At 38.3% G+C, this 19,915-nt stretch overlaps 2 protein-coding genes across 2 annotated transcripts in view; one reads left to right on the plus strand and one right to left on the minus strand.

Annotated features, from left to right (window-relative positions):
- The first annotated feature begins 4,697 nt into the window (after positions 1-4,697).
- Positions 4,698-10,578, plus strand: LOC121327514 (probable UDP-sugar transporter protein SLC35A5). Its single transcript, XM_041271584.1, is given in 5 exon segments — positions 4,698-4,762; positions 5,301-5,398; positions 5,442-5,833; positions 5,835-5,900; positions 9,273-10,578. Coding segments are annotated over 5 exon segments (702 nt in total). The 3' UTR covers positions 9,354-10,578.
- Positions 9,674-19,915, minus strand: part of LOC121327862 (coiled-coil domain-containing protein 80-like) — an 18,242-nt gene continuing 8,000 nt past the window's right edge. Inside the window, exons 4-7 of the mRNA XM_041272142.1 lie at positions 18,212-18,363; positions 16,544-16,647; positions 13,333-13,413; positions 9,674-11,033 (exon numbers count right to left, since the gene is read on the minus strand). Coding sequence (XP_041128076.1) covers positions 10,717-11,033; positions 13,333-13,413; positions 16,544-16,647; positions 18,212-18,363 — 654 coding nt within the window. The 3' untranslated portion in view covers positions 9,674-10,716. The remainder of the gene's footprint in view (positions 11,034-13,332; positions 13,414-16,543; positions 16,648-18,211; positions 18,364-19,915) is intronic.

Genomic DNA, 19,915 nt, shown 5'->3' on the forward strand with positions numbered 1-19,915 from the left:
TTGTATGTTGTGTGACAGTACCTACTTAATGTGTCTGTACTGTTAACATATTCTGAGGGGTGCAGTATATCTGCAGTGAGGTAATTTAACCCATACAGCAAGCGTACCACGTGCTCTTTTTCAGGACCTCCCACCCCAGCATTTATGCTGATAAAGAAGCTGATTTACAGTGAATTGATGTTTCTGTGAGCAGATCAGATTGCTTTTAGCAAGCAAGGTAGTTTAATTTACAATGCACAGGGCATGAAATTAGGTTAGTTTGTCTAATTACGCTGTTGCCTACTTGCAGTCGATACGCTGATCGAATATAAAGTATAGGCATTATAATCAGTAAATGTATTAACGGGCTATAATAAAACAGCTAAACGAGTTTTTTTTTTTATAGACCAAGACATGCACAAACATGTTGTTTACTCATATGAATATAACACTATTTTAAGCACATTAAACAAAGATGTTATTTTTAAATTTATAAAACATCGAGTTAACATAATTCCGGACGTGTAAATAAAAAAATAAGTACATTTACATTTATTTAGATACCCTCCATTGTAACTGCTGATGATGTTTAGTTTAACAATCAGTGTTGTTTAAAGTTTCTAATTATTTCAACTTCTACCCCTTGCTTAAACATTTAAATATAACCTATGCACGTTACAGTTTGTACACTTCGAAACTGCTTATTTTATTACAGTGTAACGCGGCTGTGTGATACACAGGGCCACACAAGTTAAAAGCTCTAAAGCCACGAGCCCGGCTCTTTTGCATTGTGGTTTACACTCCATTCACACCGGGGTATCAAATGCCCAATTGATTTTTATGCAGCGCTATATTCTTTGATGTATGTAGATAATGGCGAATAATGAACTTTGGGGATTTTTTTTATTATGTCTATGTCATTTGTGTTTAAGGTTTTATTTCAACATTGTACCAATGTGTGACATAAGTGGGCAGTAAAAGTGATACACAGAGACAGTTCAAAAGGCGAAGAGCTTTTTCAGTACAGGAGTAAAAAAGATGCACAATCAATGTATTTGCCTTACAACAACGTTTCCCCTGCGCAGTGAAATATCAAGGTTTGTAAACTAGCTGCAACCATATTTTAATGAGATGAGATGTATTCTCCCCTAACTAAAACACGTAGTCAGATACAGATAGAAAACTAGTGATTCTGCTAGTTCTCTAGCAAAGAAATTGGCCAGTGTACTCGCATTGAGTTAGAGACAATTAATTGACACCTGTGCCTCACTCTTCATTGCTGAAAGGCTAACTTAAAATAATTTCACATGACGTGTATTATTATAACATACAGAAATAAAGAGTGAAGTAAGACAGTGTCTAAAATAATAGAGCTTTAAAGTTATAGTTGAAGTATGCAGTACAAGAATGCAGCACTCCCCTTAACTATACCGTCCCAACCAGAGGCGCCAGCTTATCATGAACTGTTTAACTTTCCTTATCCCTAGCGTAGCGTAAATACTCAATATAACAAACCAAAATGAAAAAGGTCAACTTCAAAACAGTTATAATCCACAGCATTCCTTACAGTTATGCTGTCAAAAAAACCAAGTAACTTAAATGTAAATTATTGTTTATTATTTTAGTCATTTAGCACGGTGGTTTTCAACCCCGGTCCTGGAGACTCAGTGTGTCTGCTGGCTTTCATTCCAACTGAGCCCTCAATTAACTAGACCCTTCATTGGAATGATTATTTGCTTAGACCTTTTTAATCGTATATCAGCTCAAGTTACTTTGAAAATGTTGTAGCCAAATTGAAATTTGAAACTGAAAAACAACTAAAAAGGTCTAATTAAGCAAATTATCAATTCAATTAAGTAATTGAGAGCTCAGTTGGAGTGAAAACCAGCAAACACAGGGGTCCCGAGGACCAGAGTTGAAAACAACCTAGCAGACACTTTCATCCAAAGGGATTTACAGAGACTCGGGGGTGAACTATGCATCACAACTGCTGCTGCAGAGTCACTTACGATAGGACCTCGGTTGTTTTACATCTCACCCGAAGGCCGGAGCACAATGAAGTTAAGTGACTTGCTCAGGGTCACACGCAGTGAGTCAGTGGCTGAGCTGGGATTGAACCCGGAACACCCCCCCCTTTATTTAACCACTGGACCACAATCGCAATAAAAAATAAATCGCAAATCAAGTTTTCAGAGGATAATAAAATGTCGCTCTGTTTTTGAGTGAAACCGGTTACCTAAAAACGCACGTAGGATACAGTCTAACAATCATAAAATACACTAAATAACAGTAATGAAACATTAAAACCCAGTCAAAATATGACAATTATTTTTATCGACACCATGTCTATTTATGATAGGATGCAACCATGTGGATCTCTTGTAAAAGCTGAAGGTGGTCTTTTAAATTAGTCCATCCATTCCACCAAATATGTTATTACCACCATCTACAGGTTAAAGAAAATCCTTACAGAACAGCAGAATTAGTTGAAAATGTAAAAAGAACAGAATTTACAAATAACTGAGGTAGCGGCAGCAGTATTTTCAATATTGTTTTTAAATACTCGAACTTTGCAGAAATATTAACGCCAGTGCATGGAAGAGACTGACCTGGTTCATTCGAGTCGTTAGCTTTTCGCCAAGATTCACGCGTTATCCATCTTCTGGATTATATTTAAATTAAGTTATTTATTTTAGTTTTAATTAAGGAAACTTTGAACTAACTTTAAAATAGATCGCTGAACTATGCTGTAGTCTACTCCTCGCATATGGCTCTTCACTGGATAATGTTTTTCATTTGAAATAATCGCATGATCACGCTACCCACGCTGTTGTGTGCCTTCATAGTAGTTTATGGTATCAATGTGTTTATACAACTATTAGTAGAGTAGCATGTACGCCATGTACATACTTTGGGGGGATGTGCCCCGTTAAAATAAATATTGGAGGGGCAAATGCCCCTTTGCCCCTGTTGGAAAACATGGATAGAGAATTGATTAACAGTTTGCTAGGCAGGTGGACTGGCAGAGCTATACTGGTGTTCTTTTCTGAAAAGAGACTAATATCGCAGATAGCAGACTGTTTGGTTCAAATTACATGTACTGCTAACAATTGATAGAGACCTTGTGTCTACAAGCTTCTTGCCCAGTATTGACTGCAAGCTAACAAGATAACAATGCTGTGGACCAAAAGGAGCCAGACTCTAAGACTTTTGGAATGCAAAGCATAAAGGGGCTAAAAGGCTCCCAGGGACTGCAGTTGGACCCAGAGGTTCTCAAGGAGTATAAGAGATAATGCCACTGGACTCAAAGGGTCTCAAGCGATACGGAGAAATAGGAACAAGGAAGATGACAAAAACCAGATGTATGGACCTTTTGGGCACCAGGGGTCTGAAGAATGCACTGAGCTCAGAGGTCGTCACACTAGACTACACACACACACACACACACACACACACACACACACACACACACACTAAATTAAATAAATGGTAACAGAATAATGTGTTGTACCTTTGCAATTGGTTAAATATCAGAGAAGAGGAGGTGGACCATCTATACAAAAGGGTATTTAATGTCATGCAAAAATTGTAAGAACGAGTAATCTGTTTGTCCTGTACCTGGGACCAGACTCCCTGCATATTTCAATAAACCTAACAACTGATTGAAGAAAAGGACTCTGTGCATTTTCTTGAATCTACTTACTCACCATCCTTTTTTTAAGTTACATCAGCCCCCACTAACTCGGCGCTTATGGTCTCAGCCCCACTCACTGTCATTTTCCATACATACACTTGAGCTGATAGAATCATGTCTGCCTGGGACAGGATATGCCCCGCCCCTTTGTGTGAGTATTATTTTGTATTTGTTGTGTTATTATTGTTTACAGCCTGGATGGGGTTAAAGTGCACCATCCAGATAAATTTGTGAGAATGCGTGTGATTATTGATAACCTGGTTGTTGACCGCGCATTTGATAAAACCCGTGCCGAATATGATTGAGGGGTAATTGATAGCCAGTTGACCCCTCGGCCACAATATAAAAGACCTGCAGCTTTGGCTGAATGGGATGGGTTGTCCACAGGAGGAAAGAGACAAGAACAGATATTGAAAGTAAACAATTGCTACTCGTGCTGGCTTTGAACCAGCACGATACTTGTTTGATTTGGTGTTCACTTTGTTTTGTGTTTTGTCTGTTAGGTTTGCCCAAAGAGCCATTTTGTTTTGTAAAATGTTTCTGTTTTGTTAAATCTTTTTATTTATAATTAAAACTTGTTGTAGCGCTTTCATACCCTGCAGTATTGTGTCTGTGTGTGCTATTCTCTTCCTGGCCTGACGCCACCACAAAGCCAGCCTGTTTACACTGCCCCTAGTGGAATAAAAAAATTAATAGATTTAAAAAAAAAACAAAAAAAAACAAAAAAAAAACAGGATGATACAAAACAGAAAATAACAGTGAAGGTAACAGATATTTCATATACATAATGAGTTAATCTTCAACTTAAACAGAAAATGATACAAAGCGAATCTAAATAACAAGAACAGTACGTTAGTTTATAACTCTGTTTAAAACTCATGCCAAGTTAATCTTGAAAGGAGTGGTCTCAGTAGAGCTCAAAATCCTGGCTAGTACAGTTAGAGCAGCCTGCAACATATACATTATACACTGTATAATGATTACTAAGTTTCTGTTTCTATATTTTCTCTTCTTAATACAGGTTATGGCAGTGTTGTTTTCCAATTTTGTCATCATTACAACAGCATTTCTCTTTAGGATCATGCTAAAGTGAGTAGAGCAAACTCAATCATTTGAGATGTAGGGAGGGTTGACAGTAATTTGGGGGGGGGACGGGGGACGAATGTAGCAATATTAATTCATCTTTGATTTGTCTTCTGTAATATATCACATCTGCATCTCCCTGTTCATTTACTTCTGCTTGCCTGTTGACTCCCGAACTCTAGATTCAGACCCATAATGAAAACAATCCTTGAAAGGTCACAAATTCCTCCAGAAATTCTGAAACACCTCACAGACTTCAGTGCTGTCCTTGCTGGCCCTAGAACATATGCAGGGTCTTCCAGCTGAACAGAATTCAATTCACAAAGCCATAAAAGAATTTGGTAGAATTGGCACAGATATCAAAAACAGGTGTGATTGTTGGTTTATCTTGCAGCAGTAAAATCTTTGTTGCCCCCACAAAAATATAAAATAGCATATTTATAGAGAAGCATACTGTTCTGAAAATAGAAATGAATGAAATGACCAAACTGTTGATGCAGATTCCACCCTTTTCATTTCCATTCACTGAACTTCCACTGTGCAGGAGACGTTTATCTTGGGTGCAGTGGGCTTCTCTTGTGATCCTGTTTCTCTCCTTTGTGGCCATGAAAACCGGGACTGGAGAGAGTCAGAACACCATCGGTGCACATGGATTTCACCCCAATCCCTTTGTCCTTCCCTCCAGCTGGGAGACAAGCCCCTGAACAGCAACTCTACAGCATCTTCATACAGAACAGCAAGCTGTACATCTCCGGGGTGGCTTTTAATGGCCTCACATTGGTTTTAAACTCTGACTACCGGTCCCTAGCCCCACACTGTGGGTTATTCCTTGGGCACAATGTCTACTCGCTGGCCCTCACCTTTGTCACGGCTGCCCTGGGATTGTCGGTGGCATTCATCCTGAAATTCAGGGACAACATGTTCCATGTACTCACAGGCCAGGTAACCACCATTCTCATCACCACAGCTTCAATCTTTATATTTGACTTCAAGCCCTCCCTGGATTTTTTTGTTCAAGCCCCTGTTGTGCTGATGGCTATATTCATTTACAACGCCAGCAAGCCTCAGGACACAGAGAACAAACACTCTGCAGCAAGAGATGCTGAGGGTCATCAATGGTGAAATCTATGAACAGTCCAGAGGGGTAAGTGTGCAGGTCGACACAAGTTCACCACAGGGCCACTACGGTTTTTGACCATTGTCTAATTTGAAACAAATTTCTTAGAGAACTGCTGTGGACAGAATCGAGTTATTTTTATAAATCCCTTTGGTCTAGATTGCAGTGTAAAGAGAAGTGTGCGTCATTGCAATAGTAGTCGTATTTCTAGCTCTGCAATCACTTAGTAGGAAAGTGTCACATTTCCACTTTGAGCTGTATGTGCTGTATTTGTGGAAATGCAGTGATTGTTATTTGAAGCTTATGTATTGCTTCATACTGCCTCTCTTATAACCCTGCTGATGTAGCATGGTTCAGAGTCATGAATGTTGTACGGGTACTTCCTCTCATTAAAATAAATTTGTGTTCAGTTAGGCTAAATCGCCATAATTGAGCGAATATTATCAAGTTTAAATTGATACAGCTGTATTACCTTCTGTGGATTTCTGTGGAAGCTTTGTCTAAAAGTTTAATGGTGTTACGCCATGCTAAAACTGGGTGTCTTCATTTTCACCAGTAAAAAATATTATAGAGAGCCTGCAGAGGGCAGTATGTCACTTCAGTGGATTCTTCAAGGCCAGTCAAAGCAGCAGTATTTCTTTTAGTTGGCAAAGCTGCGTTTCAGATTTCCCAGGGAAACACATTATGCATTGTCACTGATCTTACCAGACGTCCTGCTAGAACAACATAAAACAATTTGCTCATATTGGATTACTTGAGGTTTTTATTGCATAGATCAACCATACCCATATTTTTTAATATACAGTATAAAGCTATGACCAAAAGTTTTGCATCACCCTATAGAATAACTAATTTTGCGCCATAAAGTCGAATGAAACCTGCTGAATAATGCTACACTAACATATTGAATTGTTTTCCATATACTTAGCGAAAAACTGACAAATTGAAAAATGTGACATTTTGACATCTGACATGAAACACTGTAGTACTATTATGGCTTCCAGGAATCTTTTGTAATCTTGTTTTGTAGTTTCTTTAATTACATGATGTTAAATAAAATATCTATTTTTTTTCACACACACACACACACACACACACACACACACACACACACACACACACACACACACACACACACACACATACATATACCGGATTCTGCAGAGTCAACGCCCATGTGATCTATCGCCCCACCCCCGCTTTTAGCTGAATGTCACATTTTCACTGTTTCTAATAACCATATGCAAAAAATTTTAAATAAAATAACCATGTGCAAATAATGCCAGAGTTTTCAAAACTCGCGCTTCAGGTGGGTAGAACAAGCTGTGCAGTACAGTAGTTGCTCTGTGCATTGATTGAATACATTGTAAGCGCTTTTCGTTCTGGATCCGACAATACAGACTCTAATTGATTACACTTTCCAATTAAGTTAAAGTCCTTTTTTTTTTTACAATATACTTCAGCTTTAAAGGTTAATGTGTGTTTGTATGAAGAATTAAAAAGGCTTTACAGTGGACTTACGCAGCACCCTTTTTTCAGGCAAACCCTTGACTTTGTCTGTCATCATTTAACACTAGAACCGCCACGGTTATACTCAGACCTAAAATGCCGCCGGCAGTCATTATGACGGTTACATTTTAAACAACACCAATATTAAAAAGAAAGACAAACTATCGGCTACAACTCAAAAGTTTTATTCCAGCACAGGGGTGTCAAATTCGATTTTACCAAGGGCCATATCTTAATTTAACGTCTGAATCGCGGGCCACAAAATGCACACCTTTTACATATACACATGCATTTTAATAGGTGATATAGAAAACGCATGTTTATACTCACAGTTTTTAATACATACACATGTATTTTACATATGACTTATTAATTTAAAACATGTTATCTGTCTTACCTAGTTGCTGCCCTCTGCGTTCTCATTTACTGAAGAAATCTGGCACCACAACAAGCTTGTCAGTATCGGGATTCACGTTTTGTGCTGAACGATCTTTAGCACGGAATGTAGATGCTTGTCATTCAGGCGAGATCTTTGAGCAGAATTATTAATCTTCATTAATCTCATTTGTTTTAAGATACTGAACCGAACACTGTTTTGTTGTTACCTGTATTTTTATTTTCAGCGGGAGACGCGCTCTGGGTGCAAGTACAGTGCTGACACTCTTACAATTATATTAAGCGAGGTTTCGTGTAAATGTATAATGAAAACAAACACAGTGTATATTTTATCACTTGTACAACAAGCCCATGTATGGAATTCAAATGAAAGGACATGGAATAGTCTTTTTTTTTGGTAACAATTTAATTAGTTTAAAAGCAAACAAAATGGTCGTTCTAAATCAAATAAATAATCGGTATAATTGCAACAATTGAAATATACGTTTTGAAAACATCAGGGTATAAATGCAACAATTGGAATGTATGTTTTGAAAAGATCACAATTTCACCTGCAAAGCATTGTGGTTAATAAAAACGTTATGTAAGTAACGTTTCACAGCCCAGTGAAAACGTTACCATGGTAACATTTTTGCTGTGAGATCAGGTTGCATATATCAGGGGAACCTCACGGTCCGTCACGGTTTATACCTTACATTATATATATAATGTAAGGTATAAACCTTGTATATATATATATATATATATATATATATATATATATATATATATATATATAGCAGCTGAATTGCATATATATATATATATATATATTGCATATATATATTCCGGTATATTTATTTATTTATTTTATTCTTAATCATAAAATTCTAGGTGCGCTAAACTTTTGGCCATAGCTGTATATTACTGTTTCTTTGTGTATCTATGCAAGCTGCATTACAGAAAGTCAAATACCGCTATACAAGATGAAAAGGAGGTTAAGGATTTCCATTAGAAGCATTGAATCTGTCTCCCTTGTATGGAGGGAAGTGTTGTTCCTACTATTCTAACACCTTGCAATTAAAGCATTCTATAATTACTTACTGGCTCAAAGCAAACATTAGGTCAAGAAACATTCCACAATTTTAACCCTTGTATGGTTTGGGGTTAGATTAACATTAAGCTTTATGTCTACAAAACTTCCAGAGTTCAGCTGCAAATTAAACTGAGTTCAAGCCCCAAATAATGGTACATAATAAACACACAAGGGGTGGGCATTCAAGAATAAAGTACTGTAGGGTATGTATATTGTATAAAATTGTGAGGTGGGGTCCGGGCAGGGTTCTCTAGAACTCAAACATCTCAAACCAGGGCAAAGACAACTCTAGAGAAAATGGAGCAACAGAACCATTCAGAAGGATTTTAAATGCCATAAAACAGTAAGGGAAATGTTAAACATATATGAGGCTACCTACTCTATGTTTTTCATACACATTTTTTTCCTTTAGATTTTAGGATGGAGAGGAACTGAAGAGGCTAACCAAGCCCAACACGAACTCTGACACTGTACATTCGTTTCAGCTTCTGCATCTCTAACATGCTCAGATACTAAGAGCATCAGTGACCTGTGCTGGTGCTGTGAAGCCATGTTGTCAAGTGAACTTCACTTGTCTGTGATGAGAGCAATACAGCTGGAAATATAAAAAGATAACGGTTATAAAAGGAATTGATGTGAGGTGCCAAGGACATTCCTGCACATTGCTCAGGCAGTGGACATTGTGACAGTACTGTTTCCTGCACCCATTTCATACAACACAGCCACAATTTACAACAAGACATTCCGAATCATTATTAGTCAAAAGTGTTCGCTATCATTGATTCATTTCCATTTTTGAGTGGCTTTTATTTATATAATTAAATGTGCATTTAAACTGTGGGAAGACTGTAAACATGCTAAGTATTCTTTGTGTTGTGCAGCTTGTGGCATTCTCCAAGGTCACATTTCATTTTTTTGAAAACCGGTTTCTGTCTTATTTTTAACTACTGTAATGTTTGTCTTGGCACAATGTTGTAATATATAAATAAATACATAATTATAAAAAACCTAAAGGAGAAACAGGACTACTTTTTGTGTTTTTTTTTTTTTTTAATAGCTTACCAAATCTGTTTACATGTGCACGGTTAAATGATCAGTTTTAAAAAGAAAGCAATAACTAAATATCCTTCTTATGTCCAGAATAACGCATGCTAATTGGTGTATAAACCTCTGCCTTAGACCCTCCTATACTCATGACCTGCATTGCGCTACTCTCCTGTATTCTGGGCTGACTAGACCCAAGAATGTTGCAGATGGTACCTTGCGCTAGACTTTGTTATCTACAGTAAAGCAGGTGTTACTGTTGCAATGCCCTCCTAATATGAAATTTACCCCACATTTGTCAGCAAAAATTACATTTTTTAAATGGCTGATTATAAACAGTTTTTACTCTGTCTTGCATGTGCTTTTGATAGCTTATAAGTTTGTATTAGAACACATCCATGCATAAAAAAAGACACATTCCATGTTTTCAAATATTGACTTTCCTTTTTCATGTTGTATCAGCGGTACAGTATCTGAAGAGTGATACAGCTGTGATCCATACCTGCTTTTAATATATGAAATAAGGAGTCAATATCCAATAAATACAAATGTAACATAAAAAAAAAATTAAAAGTGTCTTTCTTTTTTATTTGTCTACAATACAATGTCCATGGCTTAGAAATAACCCTTTCACAGCTGCCTGATCACTTTATCCACTCTTACTCACATTGGTGCTTTAATTCAAACAAGCATTACAAATAAGTAGAAAAAAGTTCTGGTACTATTGGAATGAAACTTTGCAAGTAAGTAAATATTCAACCCTGTAGAATTTAATTAAAAAAAAGTCAAGAGTTTCATTTGTTCCACTTAGTAATAGTATCAACGGTAACTGTGGTGGTGATCCTCCTGGTAGCCCTCTTGGTATCCATGGTGGTAACCATACCCCCCATATTCATCTTCAGGGCACCTCATGCCCAGTGACTGCTGAATGGCCATTTCTTGACGCCGGAGCTGCATGGAGTCTAGAAGGTCGTAGATGATGGCCATAGATGCCACTGGCGACGGGTACCAGGATTTAACATTTCCATCCTTCCCCACTAGGAGCATTGAGAAATATTCAGGACTTATCTGGAAGTAATTTCTAATGTCCTTCACCAGGGAGAGTGAAAGTCCTTCTCTCTCCACAGTAGCACTACCTATAAACACAGACAGGACAACAGATTTCAGAATGATACTCATGGTGGTATTCAGGCCTGGGGTAAATTAAAGTTTTAATTACGTCATTTGTAATTAATTGCAATTACAATGGTGGCACAGCTGCACAATTGTAGATGTAATTATACATTATAATTCATGAAATGTTAGCCTTAAAGTGAAATTCGGGGGGTGGTAGCTGGGCACCTTAATTAATTAATGTCTATCATCATTAACCTCCTATTTAAACCCCAATCTCACACTCCTTCTCTGTCTAGTGTTTTGCTTTCTTGCATATGCTGCGACCCGTTCTCTGCGCAAAATTTAAAACTCTTAATTTGCAGCATGAACCAACTCCAATTCAGATCAGGAAACCTCTCTGCCGGATTCTCCTCAACGATATCTCATTCATTTCTCCGATGGAAACTCAGTATTATCTACTTCTAATGCAGACTTCTGCACTGCTCAACTGCTCAGCAGATCTTGTCCTCTACTCTTAATCGCTCCTTACTACAGCAGATCTCGGCTCTATCTTCAGATCTGCTTACTGTTGCAGCAGGCAAAAGTTGCTTTAATTTACCGCTTAAATCTACAACTGTCCTTCTCCAGAGCTTCCAATGCTCCAGCTTGCCTCCGATACTCAGATCATGGCAGCCATATCCATTTGACTTCCTCAGCAATCTAGTCGTATGTCTGCTCATCCTCTCAGATATTACAAACATTAACACATGGTGAGAGACGTGGTACAAGACTGGAAATCTGTCTTGATTATGAGTTAAGGAGTTCCACTATTAGGAGAATGACTGAAGTTGTGAAACCCAAATCTCTGAATCTGAGTTCACCTTTTCCATTCCAAGCAGATAGTAGCAAACCGCTGATCGATCCTGTATTAACTAACATATAGGATGGTCTCACCACTGTCGTCTCCAGAACCGTCTTTCTCTCCAATCATTTCAGATCGGCAAGTACTTCCATAGCCAGAGCCAACATCGATCTCCGTCCGGTCGAGGAGCATGGACCGCTGGTCCAGATCATACAGATCAGCAGCAAAAAACAAATCTAACATCCATACCACACATTCCTTCCATAGAAACTGTATTAGGGCTTGCACCTAATTTGGGGTTGGGCTGTTCCCTGATTCCAGCCTTGACATGATATGGTATAGACTCCACAAGGTGCTGGAACATGTCTTAAAGAATGTTAATCCATTCAGTCGTTATTATTTCTTGACATGATGAGCCGTTTCATCTGTATTTTTCCCTGTCCATCGTACATACTGATTCCAACAAAGATCCTGTGTGATGTTTGGACACTGCAGAGCAGCCCAATACTGAGGATGAACCCAGGTTTTTTTTCTTCTAAAAAATAACACTATAATGCACTGCATTGCACAATATCAATGCAAATACCATTTCCATCAGGTGGAACCCAAATTCCATCCCCTGCCAACAAATGTGTGAGTACTTCCCTAATGGGAAGCTGAGGCCTCCTTTTATGTCAGGCGGCTGGGTGCTGATTGATCGTTAATTACTCTAATCAACCCCAGCCACCTGAACACAATAAACCCAGGCAGGTAGGGGAATTTAACCCCATCCCTGCCAATCTATATAGGGCAGAGCTCTGCTCTGCCACAATGCCCTTGAACTCTTAATGTCAGTTTGACCACAATTACAGACTGTTTTCTTGGGTTAACCTTAGTCCAGCTGTGTCAATACAAAAAAAGTTCTGCTATTTTCCCCAGCACCTTGGTAAATAGTTACTCCTTTAGACATGGACAAAAATATATTTTTTAGAAACATTTTGTTTCCAAAGCTTTCTTTTTTTTATATAAAAACAATTTGACCTGATATGACTCATGAAACCATAGAGTTTGGAGGCATAGATTCTGTCACTTCAAGCAGTTGACAGTTCAAAAGTCTGCTGTATGAGCTTTCATTCTGTTGGTATCAGCACAGTTAAAATCAGACAGGTGACTTCTACACTAAAACCATCAGCACAAACGGCAGAATTTGTAAGTGGTGCTAAATTGTTAAACTCTGTAGTGAACTATAACAACTATTGTAAACACAGCATAGTACTGTATAAACCTCCTTGCAGTATTTAACTCATGCTTGTCTGGTCTTCAACAACAATGTTGAATGAAACTTAAAAACGTAGGTATTTGGTTGGTAGTAACAAACTAAACAGGTCTAGTGTTATTTAGTGGACTACAACACAATGTGAAATTGTTTAGTGTTTGTAGCAGATTAACAATACTTGTTTCCAGAGTGGTCATTGATTGAAGTACACCAGTATCATTACCGTTAATAGGAAATAATTCCAAAACTCCCCCAGCCTCAAGGTCCACACCAACCAACTTCAGAACAGCTATGTGTCGCAGACCTGGGAAAACAGAAAAAAAGGTTACTGTTCATATTAACAATGAGGCAATTACTAGGATGCCTCAGCACCATGCAAAGCTAAGTTTTTTTTGTCATAACACAGAAGTATAAACTAAAAAACAAATGATGCTTCCAGTTGCTTTGGTCCCTTGGAAATAGTAAGGTCCTGTAAACCGGAATTTAGATATAGATAGAATTGTGTCATTCAGCCAGGGCAGCAGCTTATGTGGTGTTGATTCAGACAGGGAGGGAGGTTTTAACAAACCCTTTAAATGTAACATTGATGATATGTATGGTGCGTACGGTAGATTCAGTAGTGATATATATCCCCCATCTGTAAATACAATTACAGGGCAAGATGTGAGCTCACAGTGCAAGATTATGAGGACCTTCTGTCTGTGTGTCCACTCTTTTGAATCAAGATGTGACATTGCATTTAGAAATACAGAAATGAATGTGCTGATTGGCATTTATTACCAAGTCATTAACAAATCACATACAAGTTAACCTAAAAAGTAACATGTTATATTTCTTAATGTACCATTACAGAGGGAAAAGAGACACAAACGTTAAGACTACAGTATTCACTGTCATGGTCCAAATATATAAAAGTGGGTTTACAGTATCCATGAAAACCATTCCCCGAGAAATGCTCATTACCCATACTGAAAGCTGCCCCTCCAGTACTGAGTGTTACTAATAAACAGTTCTGTGTTACCTTATACATACACCCAGTTTTCTTGGCGCTCTACTAAGTTACAAATCAAGATATCCAATTAGGGGCCCCCTTAATGCCTGCTCTCAGTTCACAAATAAGCTATTCACTCAAGTAAAACAAGGTGCAGTTTTGGTTAATGGAAACATTTATTAACTGCTTTTTAATATATTTGAATTATGCCCCTCGGCTCTCTGCATAAAGATGTGTGAATGCAGTAGTTAAAGTGGAACTCTGAAGCTGAGGGGGCCCAGTGTTCAACCCCGGCATTTGTTCTTGATCATTTTTTCACGTAAGGGTTTTATTTGTTTCGGTCTTTCAGATGTAGTCAATCTAATATGGCAGATGGAATTGTAGTTCATTTATTAACTTTTTTTTTTTAAATTTAGAGAGACCCATTTTTTTCCCCCTCAATTTGAAATGTCCAATTATGCTTTTTTTTTCTCCTCACCGCAGCGAGTCCCCACACAGCACTGACACTCTTAAGGGCGTATGAGCGTCCTCCAACTCACAAGCCTAAAGCCTGTATAGCTTTTCTTATTATCCCGGGTCACTGCTGCAACCCCCGGCGACTCGGGAAACGAGGCTGAAACACGCGTCCTCTGAAACATGCTCCTGCCAATCCATCATTTTACGCACTGCGGATCATCAGTGATGCCACCAGACCTATAGTGCCGGAGGACAACACAGATCTGAATGGCTCCATTGCGGACCCGCAGGCACCCTATCAGCCACAGGGGGCGCTGGTGGGCAGTGAACCGTGGATTGCCCTGCCGTAAGCCCTCCCCCTACCCGGGATGCGCTCGGCCAATTGTGCGCCACCCCCTAGGAACCCTCGGTCACGGTCGGCAATGACATAGCCTGGATTCTGAACTTATAGCCTGAACCTGCGATCTCCAGGCTGTAGGGCACATCCTGCACGCCACGCGGAGCACCTTTACTGGATGCGCCACGTGGAACACCCCCATATTTCATTTCTAATATGTAGAGATAGGCATGTAGATCAGAGAAGGTAGCAAGTGTTATTAAAAAGAGAGGATCTCTCTGTTAAACTAAATGCTCCCTTTGATCTGATTAAGAACTGGTTAAAAGATCAATTCCTTGAATTGTATGAATAGCTTAAAATCAATATTTTTTAAATGTACAAATGTATTTATTTAACCAGGATTGAACCCTTGAGATATACTTTTTGTTAGATTATATTCTGTGATGTTATATGTTAGCAGAATCTCATGGACATTTTGCTCTTACTAATACATTATTTTCATGCATAATCGAATGTTCCTCATTGTAGTTCCTCCACAAACGTTCAATTACCCTGTAATATTGTGATCTAGGGTGTATTTCCCTGACATTCTGTAACACAGGGTACCATTGTTGTGTATGATTTTTACATGGCCACTCATTGTATAACAATTACTTGTTGTGATGTTCAGCTATGTTCTGGGAGGAACATGGTTTGGCTCTGGTGCGATATGTCTGTAAATGGATGATCATGATAAACCAGGGCTGACTCATGGATACGTGGTGTTGTGTGCTAAAGATCTGAGCGGACTAGTCATTTAGTCAAGGAGCCCTGAATCTATTTTTTTCCTATCTGTTAAGTTTACCAGAAAAATATTAGTCAAAAAACATAAGTTAAGTTCAAAAGCTGATTTGTTTTCTGACAGTTTAAGTTTCTCATAAATACCCAAAGCACTACAGCAGTACAGCCTTAATAAAGTTTTTGGTTTTGTTCACTAATAATTACAAAAGATGGCTGGTTTGAGAATGATGTTCTTTACATTTTATCCAGCTACTCCTGCATGTGATTACAGATGCCAGAAGGAATGATAGTGTGCTAAACTTCCATTCACTCAACTGTTCCAGGATTGTTGTTTATAATGACTTACTTTTGGAAAAATGTAGGAACACAAATATAAGGAGCCAAAGAAAAACCTTTAATTCTACAAACTAGTAAGAACCCACCGAGGTATTGTAAATGTAGAATGTAACAGTAGATACAAAAGATGTTGGACTAATTGCAAAAAGTGCAAAAACAAAGGCACATTTTCAGTAAGGAATAAAACAAGTGGAACAGTATAAAACTATCAGGAAACAACTTACTTACAGGAAAGAGACGTTCGGTTATTGTTCCTGCTAAATTTCAGCCCTTTAAATTATTTTTTTCCCTTGCTTTTACTAAAAATATTGTTCTTTGATTTGTTTCCAACAAGTTTTTTTTTTCACTTTTTTGAAAATGAAAAGTTGAGGATGCTTTGCACTGAAGCCAAACCTTCCCAAATTACAATAAAAGAAGTACAAGATTTTGTTTTGAAATGTACAAAGGAGTGCCTATTGTATTTATTCAGACACAACAGTGGGATGTATATCTAACTTTTTTCTGAACTGATCAAAACATGTATCCAGAACTCACCCAGGTTGCAGGCCTGGCTAGTCAAGGCGTACAGCTGCTGCTGGTAGGCCCATTCTTCATCATTTGGTGCAGATATAAGAAACAGCCTCCGTCTCCAGCGGAACCTGCAGGCAATGGACCGAGTCCAATGAGGGGTCAAGAGATTATCTGCTACTCTTTCTTAGTGGAACTGTTCCTCATGTTCTGAGTGAACGATTGTTCGGATGTAGTGTGTACATACTTACACACATCATTGGATGTGATGTATCTAAGTATGTGGGAATGAGGGAAGAGCTTGCTATGTTTGCCTTTATAAAAGTTTACAGCTGTAAACTGTAGTAAAGGTGTATAAAGTGTAGCAATAGCAATAAATAAAAAAAAAACTGTTTCCCAGGTACATCCATGAAGGTTGCAGCATCACCTTGGGGAACAGCAATAGCACAAGAAGACCATAGATACTCAGAAAGGTCCCTCAACAGTACATCTCGTTGTAACTACAGTATATGCAGCTCTTTATTGAGTCAGAATACCAGTAGGTAGATGATTGCAATTTCCGTAACTCAACTACCTACTTGAACTGGCTCTGGCTTTCCACAAAAATATTGCTACATTGTCCTACACACTCCTCAGAGGAGTTGGTGGAATATTTGGTCCCCAGTGGCTAGCCTAGAAAACTGCTGCACATACGCAAGCGCTGAGTCATGTGATCGAGTTCTTGCTCATTCAAATCCCAGCTGCGATGAGTTGCTGGTCTTGAATGGGGACCAATAGGGAGAACAGCACTGGAGTTTGACAACCTCCCACATCAACCCCTAATGGTCAGGGGCCCCGCGAGGCCTGACAGTTGTTGTGAGTCATATTTCTAATAGGAATGCTAACTATACTGTACAGCCTACACGAATGAATACTGAAAATCTGCTATTGATGAGAAATGGGTGGTTTTGACAACAAGAAGGGAGTGAATTGCAAAGACTACGAAAGAGTGGCTGGATCTAGAATAACACAAAGGCCAGAGGATGTAAGCAGTGTTTTTCCCTATGTGAGTCATATGAACAATGTTCTAGTCTGTAGTCTGCAATAACACACATGACTACCAAAGTCTTTTAAAAATCTCCTGCAATGTTTAGTCAAAAGTTTCAGCCAATGAGACATTATGTTATGTTATCCACCTCACTCACAGCATCCATTTAAATGGTTGTTGTGATTTTCATTATAGTGTTTCTGATTTTAGGTTTTAACAAATAAATACAGATGAAACTGGTGTTGAGAATACTACTTATATTGTGTTCACTTAGTCTTGTTCACAGATCAGTTTTGGTGCAAGAGCTACAGTGCACACTGTGGTTCACATCTGTGCTATTATTTGATGTGAGAAGTTTCCGAGACGACTCTACGCATCAAAACTCTAAAACTGTATTTTTGGGCAATATCCGAAATAATGGGTAAAAAAAAAAAAAAAAAAAGTAAAATTGTTGATAAACAAGGAATGATCAGAATCAACCAAAAGCCAGAAAATCTCCAAAACAAAACATTTTTTTTTTTTTTTTAAGAATTTGGTCTTTGTTTTATAAATGAAATACAGATTATATTCCTGAAACGTTTTCCATGTTGATAGTGACAATTGTATTTCTTCTCTCATTCAACTGAAAAAATGAAAAGCTGTGAATGGAAAGACATGATCTGCGCTACCTTGACAAAAAGTTTTCCAGGGAGCGGGGCCGGTCTTCCTTCTTACACGATATCCCCTCTTTCTTCTGTCTTTCCATTTCCTTGATACGCGATTGAAAAATATCAATGTAACCAAACACTGTCTTCATTGCAATGGGCACTTCGTAGTATTGCTGTGAAGACAGACACAGATCTTTAAAAGTGGGCCATAATACAGTCTAGGCCTCCACATGAGTGCACTGTCCTATAGATATGAAATAAATGGCAGTACTGTAATAGGAGAGAGTGCTGTATTTTATTTAGCTATGCAGAGACCACACACAGAAGCACCTCCTCACATGCTGGTCCATCAGCACCTGTGGCCAATGCTTCTGATGTAGTTGTTGACGCTTTGTACCCTTAAGAATGAGAACCTTGTGACCATTAGTTACTATTTTAAACCACTAGATGTCAGCAGAATGTAATGAATGAAAATGAATAGTGTACTGCGTGCCTGACGTGTGAGACCTGTGAGAACTATATAACATTACCTACTTAAAACATGTGTGAGCCAATATAGAAAAACAAATCTCTGTATTGAATTAGCAGATTGCAGTACCACACGCAACCAAAGCAGATGATTCCCATCTACTGTATTGTGCTCAATGTCTCTGGTGTTTTTACAGCACAGAAATGTATTAACAGAATATTCAGGGCCCTATTGTAATAATTTGAATGGCAGAGGACCTAAATAGATACTAAAAAGGCTCTTTGGAGAAGCTGATTTTCATTTACTTGGTTTACAAAGGGCACTATTATTTACAGCCACTGTTTAACATCATGCGAATCTCCCCTTATAAAAGTGGACTGTGATATTGCATGGCAAAAGCAAAGCAAAGTGTAGTAAAGCACTGTGAAATAATAGTGAAAGTAAATAACAAACATGTATGGTAAAGCAATGGAACAGCCACACTGAATGCCTAGTATAAGCATGGAAAAGCAGGGTAATATCACATTTCTGTCTGTAAAAATATTTGTATGATTTTATGGTTCTTAGATCCAGTGCCAGTATTTAGATTCAAAGCCATTTATATTATTACAGCATTAACTGCAGAAGAATTAATGCCTCTAAGGCAGTTTGCATATGCAGGAACCTGCATAATGCCGTAATGGTGTTTTCTAAGGAAGTTGATCAGTCTTACTTAAAATAAAATATAACTTCCCATGTTTCCTGCCCACTCCTTAATGTACATCTGATGAAACTCGATTTAGTCTGATTAACCTCACACCTACTTTGAGCTGAAGCTCAGTTCATGGTTAGTGAGAGCAATCAGGACTACACACTATATACACTGTTATGTTTCATTACAAGCCTCTAATTTCACCTTAGGGCAAGGCTGAGCTTGTGGGATTGACAGCAGGGCACTGTATAGGACCTTGTTTGGGATTCTGTACGTAAATACAGGTTAATGAACACTTAAAAATGTGCGCAGTAATGCTTTAGTTTTTCCATACTTTTCTCATGGTTATACACTGCATTTTCTACAGTTTATAATGGTTTGCAATATCATATTTCTCTGGGCCTACAGTACTCACGGCCCTTCACGATGCTTTCACTATGATTTACTACACTGTTTTCATAATGGGAGATAGGGCAGCAGGGTTTGAGACAAACAAGAAGGAAGCACTATGAAGTTCCTGCACTAAGGAAGAGTTAAATGTAGACTGTTCTTGCTCTTTCTTTAA

This window comes from Polyodon spathula, chromosome 15, assembly GCF_017654505.1.
Source record: "Polyodon spathula isolate WHYD16114869_AA chromosome 15, ASM1765450v1, whole genome shotgun sequence".
NCBI lineage: Eukaryota > Metazoa > Chordata > Actinopteri > Acipenseriformes > Polyodontidae > Polyodon > Polyodon spathula.